The sequence below is a fragment of the Corvus brachyrhynchos genome, unplaced genomic scaffold (genome assembly GCF_000691975.1).
Source record: "Corvus brachyrhynchos isolate BGI_N302 unplaced genomic scaffold, ASM69197v1 scaffold19, whole genome shotgun sequence".
NCBI lineage: Eukaryota > Metazoa > Chordata > Aves > Passeriformes > Corvidae > Corvus > Corvus brachyrhynchos.
This window is the reverse complement of record NW_008246061.1, coordinates 1,783,019-1,792,192: the sequence shown is the minus strand read 5'-3', so window position 1 is coordinate 1,792,192 and position 9,174 is coordinate 1,783,019. Positions and strand designations below refer to the sequence as shown.

General features: G+C 55.4%; 1 protein-coding gene across 1 annotated transcript in view; it reads left to right on the top strand.

Moving 5' to 3' along the window:
- The window catches only part of KSR2 (kinase suppressor of ras 2), a 70,352-nt gene that overhangs the window by 7,082 nt on the left and 54,096 nt on the right, over positions 1-9,174 (top strand). Inside the window, exon 4 of the mRNA XM_017746482.1 lies at positions 2,270-2,768. Within this exon, the coding sequence (XP_017601971.1) occupies positions 2,270-2,768 (499 nt within the window). The remainder of the gene's footprint in view (positions 1-2,269; positions 2,769-9,174) is intronic.

Genomic DNA, 9,174 nt, shown 5'->3' with positions numbered 1-9,174 from the left:
GGGCAGCTCCTTTGCCCGGCTGTTCCCGGGTGATCTCAGCCCGGGCCAGGGGTTCTTTTTCTTCCCGTTGGGACACGGGGACAGCGGGGACACGGGGGGCGCAGGGAGATCCTCACCTCATCTTAATTAACCCCGCTCATTAGCGCCGGGCCGGCTCGGCGTTATGCAGATCAGCACGAGCGCAGCGGCCAATGGGATGCGCGGGATTTGCATAGGTGCGCGGTGATTTGCATACACGGAGGTTTTTCTGATTTTTCAAATTTATTTTTATTGTAAATATTTTTATTATTCGCCTTTTTAGTTTCATTTTTTTATTTATTCATCATTCTAAGGAATTACTTTTACTTTTAAACATTTATAATTTTAAATTTTGTTTCTTTTAATTTCTTTTAATTTAGAACATTTTTACTTCTTCCTTTTGATTCATCTGTACTTCTTATTCATTCTAATTAATTTGTTTTATTTTTTACAGGTTTTAATTATTATTTTCACTTTATTTATTTTAATTTCTTTTTAATTTCAGCTAATTAATTTTAATTTAAAACATTTCATTATTATTTTAATTAGATTTTGTTTTTACATATTCTCTATTCTAATTAATTACTTTTAATTTATAAAAAAATTAATAAATATTATTATATTTACTTTATTTTTTATTCATTCAAATGAATTCATTTTTATTTTTAACATTTTCAATTATCATTTTCTGGTTTTATTCTTTCGTTGATACATTTTAAAAAATATTTTACAATTATTTGGGAATTTTTTTGCTGTTAATTTTTTCATATTTTACGATTATTTTGGGAATTTTTTCATCCTTTATTTTGATGCTCTGCTCCGAGAAAATGATTCCAGCCGAGTCCTCGTCTCCCATCCTCCACCCCTTGACTCGAAGCTTTCTTTCAACCCAAACCTTTCGTTTCCCAAGCCTTTCCTTTTCCTCGGGAGCTTGAGCTGAAACATTCCCGTGAAAAGGCCGGAGCCAGGGGAGAGGATCCAATTACCAACCCGTCCAGGGAGCGGGAAGGAGGAGCTGGAAAATGAGGAGATTTGGGGTTTTGTTGGATTTCCTTGATGGGGGCCATCAAAAGCCGTCAGTCAGGGGGCCTTGAACTGGGATCAAGGACCGAACTCCACTTGGATCATCCTTGAGATGCTCTGAGGGCGCTGCCAGTGGCGATGGATAATTAGGAGTGGAGAGGAGCCTCCGTTAATTACAGCCCCGTCGTTACGCAAATGGCACAAACTGGGGGGGGGGGAGATGGGGCAGCAGCCTGGGCCAGGTGAGGGGTGTCCCCATCCCAGTGGGAGCGTCCCCATCCCAGTGGGAGTGTCCCCATCCCATTGGGGCTGTCCCATGCCAGGGTCACCTTTTGGGGTGATGGGGGGAGCTGGTGCTGGTGGGGGAGGCGTGGGGACACCTCCACCGCTGGCAAATCCCTCACTTGGAGTGGTGAGACTCCAGTGTGGGATCTTCAGAGAAGCTGTGGATGTCACATCCCTGGCAGTGTCCCAGGCCGGGTTGGATGGGGCTTGGAGCAGCCTGGGATAGCGGAAGGTGTCCCTGCCCGTGGGAAGGGGGGCACTGGATGATCTCTGTGCTCTTCAGCCCACCCATCCCTCTGCTCTGGAGCCAGGCTGCGAGAGCTGGGGGTGCTCACCTGGAGAGGAGAAGGCTCCAGGGAGAGCTCAGAGCCCCTTGCAGGGCCTAAAGGGGCTCCAGGAGAGCTGGAGAGGGACTGGGGACAAGGCATGGAGGGACAGGACACAGGGAATGGCTTCCCAGTGCCAGAGGGCAGGGCTGGATGGGATATTGGGAAGGAATTGTTCCCTGGGAGGGTGGGCAGGCCCTGGCACAGGGTGCCCAGAGCAGCTGGGGCTGCCCCTGGATCCCTGGCAGTGTCCAAGGCCAGGCTGGACATTGGGGCTTGGAGCAGCCTGGGACAGTGGGAGGTGTCCCTGCCCACGGAATGAGATGATCCTTAAGGTCCCTTCCCACCCAAACCATTCCAGGATTCCATAACACAGAGAAGTTTCTCGCTGGGATGCAGAGCCAGGATAGAATCAATCATGGAATGGTTTGGGTGGGAAGGGACCTTTAGGCTCATCTCATTCCACGGGCAGCGACCCCTTCCCCTCAACCAGGTTACTCCAAGCCCCGTCCAACCCTTGAACACTTCCAGGGATGTGATCCCAGCATCTCCAGGGCTGAGCAGGGCATTCCCAGCTTCTGCCCCACCTCATGGCCGTGTCTCTGTGCCCTATCCAGGCGGGAGCCTCTCCAAGCAGGATTGGACCATCCAGTGGCCCAGCACGGAGCCGGGCAAGGAGAACAGCCCCGGATGCCCCCCCGAGACGGGACCCTGGGGCAGGACGCACCCCAGCCCCAAGATCCAGCCCAAGTGCGGGCAGCACCACTGCCACGCCAGCTCGTCCCACGGCCCCATGTACACACACGTGGACCGCCTGACCGTGGAGGGTCACCCGGGGCTCTGCCCACCCCTGGAGTCCGGCCACCGCTCCCTGCCACCGTCCCCGCGGCAGCGCCACGCCGCGCACACCCCCCCGCGCACCCCCAACATCGTCACCACCATGACGCCGCCGGGGACGCCGCCCGTGCGCCGCAGGAACAAACTGAAGCCCCCCGGGACGCCCCCGCCCTCGTCGCGGAAGCTGATCCACCTCATCCCGGGATTCACGGCGCTGCACCGCAGCAAATCCCACGAGTTCCAGCTGGGGCACCGCGTGGATGAGGCGCACACCCCCAAGTAAGTGGTGCCCGCCGGGTGCTGGTGCGTGCTGGGGGGGATGGAGCTCATCCCAGCGCCTTGGGAAAAGGGCTTTTATCCCTAAATGGCGGGGTTTTGTTCGGGGGCTTCATGTGGAAAACTCTTTTCGCAGGGATGTTGTGGGATGGTGTCGGTCTGCTGCTCCGGGATCTCATTTTGGGGGGGGGTGAGGAGCACCCAGGGGCTCCAGGACTGTTGGCTGGCAAAGCCCTGGCATTTTGGAATGTGGGATGGGAGGGCTGGATTTTCCAGCTGCTGCACGGGAATGGCCGTGAGAGCTGCGTGGGGAGGGTGAGTGCCCGCTGGAGAGAGATTGGAATCATCACCCTCCAGCTGAAAAGTGGATTTAGGGATTTAGAAATCCTTATGGAGAGGACGGTTTATATTCTGGAGACCCCGCCGGGATCTGTTCCATCCCTGGCGGCGTTCGGGGCGCGCTCTCCGGGCTCTGCCGCATTCCCGCTGCTCCTGCGCTGCGGCTCCAGGGCTGGCAGAGGCTGCTGCTGTGCAGGGAAAGGATTCCCTGGCGTCGCTACATTCCCTACTCTCCATCCCTTCCCACCCCTTCTGGTGGCCGCGCTCAGACAACGCCTCGGCGTGGCGTGGCGGAGGGCACCGGTGCCACTTTGGGACACCCCCTCCGCTCCCTGAGGATGTATTGGGATGGAGCTGCTCCACGCTGGCTCCCAAAACAGGATCCCAGGACGAACTGCTCTTCCTGTCCCAAAATTTGGCGTTCTTGAGGATAGAAAGGCCGTGCCAGAATCCCGGGAAGAGTCCCCTGAGGGATGTGGAGGGAGCCTGGATACCCTGGCAGGGCTCCGACCCTCTGGGCTATCCGTGATGTTTGGGCAGCTCCAGCTGGGACACGGGAAGAGTTCAATCCACTGAGATGCTCCCAGTGCCAGACCCGGAGCTCCCCTTGTTGGGGGGGAGGGGACCAGAGTGGGTTTGGGGCTGGCAGCTGTGTCTGGTGGCCTCAGCATCGCGGTGTCACTTGTTCCCCGGGCTGTGGCTGCGGTCTCTGCACGAAATGCGGGTGATCATCCGTCCCCCTTTTTCCCTGAGCTGGGAATTTTTGGTCTCCAAAGGCTTTTAGCTGTTGGAAACGAAGCCATTTCAGCTGGGAAATGCCTCCTGGAAGGCCACCCTCGCCCTCGTGCTTCGGCACCGGAAAGAAAGTGTTTGTTTTGGTCGGTCCCCAGGAGCACCCCCGTGTCCCCAGGGGGCATCCCGCCGTTCCCAGAGAGAATTCCCGCATTCCCAGGGAGCAGCCTCTCCCTCCTCCTGCTTTTATCGCCGTTCCAGCTCCCCATCCATGCGCTGCTCTCACTAGAGAAGGTCTGGCTGAGGGCACAGCTCCCCCTGTTTGATCCCCAGGGTGGGCATCGGATATTCCCTGATGATCCTGAGTTAAAGTTGCCCGGCACCACCGGGAAGGGAGCACTGGAGACACTGGGAAAACTGGATGCAGTCAGGCGAGGATCAAAGGAATCAAGGTTTAGGGTTGGAAGGGACTTTAAAGCTGATCTCATTCCAAGGGCAGGGACTTCCAGCCCTCGTGGTCACCCTGACGTGGAGCTGCGGCGAGGTTTGGATCATCACCATCAAATCTTTTGGCTGCTGATTCCATGTGGGAATGGGATGCCTGGAATTTCCTGCAAAGGGAAGGAGCAGGGACGGGCGTGGAGGTGGAAATGTCCCACGGGGTGACACAAACACAGTGGTGTCCCCTCTGTCCATATCACTCTCCACCTTCCTGGTGCAGGAATTTCCCAAAGGAGCTGTGGCTGTCCCTGGATCCCTGGAATGTCCAGGCCAGGTTGGACGGGGCTTGGAGCAGCCTGGGACAGTGAGAGGTGTCCCTGGCCATGGCAGGGGTGGAACTTGATGGGTTCGAAGGTCCCTCCCAAACCATTCCATGATTCCTTTGCTCCTCTCCTCACTGCACCCAGTTTTCCCAGCATCTCCAGCACTCCCTTCCCAATGGTGCTGGGCAATCCCAACTCCCCCTTAGGGAATTAATCAAGGGAACAGCCAATATTGGCAGGGCCCTTTTGTGCTCCAGGGGCCACTGCGCCGGGTCGGATCCGGATTCCCGAAAACCTCTTGGAGAAGCAGGGAAGTTAATTTTCTCTAATGGCACTTAATGATTTTGCAGGAGACAACCACTAAATCCTGCCTGCTAATCCCATTAGCGCTTCGGGATTGTAATTAGTGCGGTAAAGAGGCAGCTTCTTCTTTCTTCCTTCTTTTTTTCCAGCGCATCCCTGCTGGAGTGGGAGTTGTTTATTAGCCTGGATGAGGTGGAAAATGCCTGGCACAGATAAAAAGTGGATTAAAATGGAAAAAATTCTGGGCTCTTCTCAGCTAATTGTTATTTTATAGCCACGGAATTTGAGGATGGAGGGTTTGTTTTAATGTCACAATTCCGTGGTGTCCGAGTCCAGTGCCGGAGGGAGCTCATCCCTGGAGGGGGATTTGGAGCCTTCCCTGATCAACCCCTGCTGGTTTCAGTTGTGCCCCGTGGCTCTTGGGTTGCTTTGGATCGGGGCTTTCTGTTCCCTGTGTCCTGTTCCAGCATGGAAGGAAGGGCTGGGCTCGGAGAGCCGAGAGTTTGGGGACACTCCTGGGGAACCCAAGTGCTGGGTGGGATTTCCTGGAGTGATTTGGGGTCGAGATTCACCCCCATCCTGCCTGTTCCCTGCAAGGACCCTTCTGAAACCCTCCCAGGAGAGACCTTGGTGTCCCTCAGGCTGATTTATGGGATGGTTTGGGTGGGATGGGACATCAGGGACCGTCTTGTCCCACCTTTGCCATGGGCAGAGACACCTCCCACTGCTGCTCCAAGCCCCAGTGTCCAGCCTGGCCTTGGGCACCGCCAGGGATCCGGGGGCAGCCACAGCTGCTCTGGGAATTCCATCCCAGCCCCTCCCCACCCTCCCAGGGAACAATTCCTTCCCAATATCCCATCCAGTCCTGCCCTCTGGCAGTGGGAAGCCATTCCCTGTGTCCTGGCACTTGTCCCCAGTCCCTTCATCTCCTCCCCAGCTCAGGATGGGGTGAAACGGGCTCTGGGGAGCCAGGGGTGACTTTGGCGGAAGGAAAAACTCTCTCCCCATGAGCTGTGGGTCGGGATTGATGGAGTGGAGCCCTCAGGGTGCTCCAGGGCTGCTCCTGCTGGATTTTTCCACCTTGGCACAGACAGAAAATAAACCAGCACCATTTCTTTGTGACAGCAGCAGCAGCGACCGGGTCCCCTCTGGAGCAAGGCCACCGTGTAGCGCTTGATTCCCGCTGACAGCTCATAAACTCCTTTGAATGTTGTGTTTTGGATCTCATTCCCAGCGTTTAATCCATCATTTCTGCGTGCCAAGACCTTCTGAGGCAGGGGTTAAATTTTTTGGGTTTTTTTTTTTTGGTGTTTTTGGTATTTTTTTGGAGCTCCCAGCTTCCAATTTCCCTGCACGGAGTCTCCAGCTGTTGACCGTAACTCCGAGGTACGGAACATTACTCCTGAAAAGATCCCCTGACTTCCATAAATCCGCCATCCACAAACATCTCGGGAACGGTCCCGAAACGGAAGCAAAACATTGAGAGTGGCTGATGATATAATGCCCATTTAACACCTCCTGAGCTCCACGGGCGTTGGAATCTTGCAGGGGTAGTCAGGGATTATCCGAACTCGGAATGGGAGGTCTGGGGTAGTCAGGGATTATCCGAACTCAGAATGGGAGGTCTTAAAAATCCATTTTCTGAGGAGCCAAAAAGTCCAGCTCGTTAAGGGCGGGTGTTAACCCTTGGAAGGGGTGTCCGATGCATCTCTGGAGGCGGGATCTACTCCGGGGTGTCCTGCCCAAAGGCTTGAGGGGTGGTCGTTACCCTCAGACCCATCCTTTGGCCTGTCCTTGGTCCTTAGACCTGCCCGTCAGCCTTGGACCCATCCTTGGACCCGCCCTTCATCTTTAGACCTGCCCTTGGACCCATCCTTCATCCTTGAACCCATCCTTGGACCCACCCTTCATCTTTAGACCTGCCCTTGAGCCCACCTATCATCCTTGGACCCATCCTTGGACCCACCTGTCATCCTTGGACCCATCCTTGGACCCACCCTTCATCTTTAGACCTGCCCTTGGACCCATCCTTCATCCTTGAACCCATCCTTGGACCCACCCGTCATCCTTGGACCCATCCTTCATACTTGGACCCCTCCTTAGACCTGTCCCCTGACCCACCCTTCATCCCCTGACCCATGCTAAGGGGAGCTGAGCCCAAACCCTCATCTGCTTCCCAGCTGTGGCTCCTTTTGCCACGCTGCTGTCTGGCCACATCCATGAACTCCGTGGCCCTCAAGGAACGTCCTCTGGGAAGCAGCTGGAGAGGGCAGATCGGAGCACGACCCGCCCGGGCTGAGCCCCGGGGACGTGCTGATCTCCAGCTGCTGGCCAGGACGGGACATTTTTGTGCTGCACCTAGGTCAGGTCTGGGCTGGGAGGAGGCTCCTCCAGCTCAAGGCAGCTGGATTTTGGCTAAATTCCCCATGAATTCCCCTTATCCTGTGCTGTTGCAGCCACGTTCCAAGCGTGGATGTTTTCCTGCTGGAGAAACCTGTTGGTTCAAAGCCTGCTGGGGGTTGATTTCCTTCCCTTTAGCCCCGTTGGCACCGAGGTGGTTTTCTGGTGGGTTTTTTCCAAGCTGGGGTGAGGATTTCCTGGCTGGGTGAAGTCAGACATGAAGTTCAGATGTGAACTTCTGATAGAGCACATCCCCATTTTCTCCTTTTCCTTTTCCCTTGTATTATTTCCAGCTTTAACTTTGGACACTTTCCATCCTGTGGGTGTTCTTCTCCATCCCACGTAACAAATTCCCGAGGACGGGATGTTTCCTGTGGCACTTGGCCAAGTCCAGCACCCAACTGGGGCCATCAAGGCAGAGAGGTGAAAAACTGAATCCCAGACCTCCAAAAACCTGGGAGCAGAGGCCAGAGAGGTGAAAAACTGAATCCCAGACCTCCAAAAACTTGGGAGCAGAGATCTTCTCCACCACCCCCACACCACTGAGCAGCCCATGCTTAGGCTGGGCCTCAGATCTAATCATTTAAGCCGGTCCTAAATAGGCCCTGGTGGGTCATTAATTCTGCTGCTCTGCAACCTTGATAATAATGACGTTTCCCCTTGTAACGATTCCCACCCAGCCAGTGGATCGATTGTTTGATGTTCCGCATGGGCAGGATTTGGGAGAGCGGCATCCAGGCAGCTCCTCTGACATTCCCCAGGTTTGGAAAGGCAGGTGGGCTCCTGGCATTGGGGATGAGCAGGAGATTGATGTTTGCAGAGCAGGTGGATGCAGCAGGACGGTGCCAACGTGTGGGAATAACCCATACGGAGCATCTTCCCAAGCGGGCACCTCGCTCATCCCAGTCCCCTGTGTCCCACCTCAAATCTTGGGGTTAGGTTTGGGTCCCTCGTGATAAGAAGGATGTTGAGGGGCTGGAGCGTGTCCAGGGAAGGGAACGGAGCTGGGAAGGGGCTGGAGCCCCAGGAGCGGCTGAGGGAGCTGGGAAAGGGGCTCAGCCTGGAGCAAAGGAGGCTCAGGGGGGACCTTGTGGCTCTGCACAAGTCCTTGACAGGAGGGGGCAGCCGGGGGGGTCGGGCTCTGCTGGCAGGGAACAGGGACAGGAGGAGAGGGAACGGCCTCAGGCTGGGCTGGGGAGGGGCAGGGTGGATGTTGGGAACATTTCTCCATGGAAAGGGTGGTCAGGGTGGCACAGCTGCCCAGGGCATGGTGGAGTCCCCACCCCTGGGGGGGTTTAACAGCCCTGTGGATGTGGCACTTGGGACAGGGGTGCACTCCATGATCTCAAAGGTCTTTTCCAACCTAAAGAACCCTGTGGTTCCATGATCTTTGTGCTGCGTTATTTATCCTGAAAACAGAGCCCCAGCCTGGAACTTCTGCAAGGGGGAGAGTGCAGAAGTGCCGGAATTTGGAGAGCAAAACGAGCAGCATCTCTCCCTGTGCTTCCAAATCATCCCCCTGATTAATCTCGCTGCCTTTGCCGGCGAGCCAGGGCTGTGGAGCTGTGCACAGCTCCTGGAACGTGTCCAGCTCCCTCAAAGGATGGTCTGCACAGCGCCAGGTGACAGTGATGAGTGGCCCCCACACCAACCTGGCTCCGTGCTGGAATGATCCCTCTGCTCCGGGCTGTGGCGCTCCTTAGGAGTGTCATTAATGTTAATTACGGCCCTGCTATTCCATCCAGAGGCGCTGGAGCTTTACTGCGCTCCGAGGAGAAACTTGTCACCGTGTCCTTTAATGAGGAGTCGAGGCTCCTTTCAAAGCCAGGCGGGCGTGAGGATGAATTTAGATCAGGATGAGCATCCTGGGA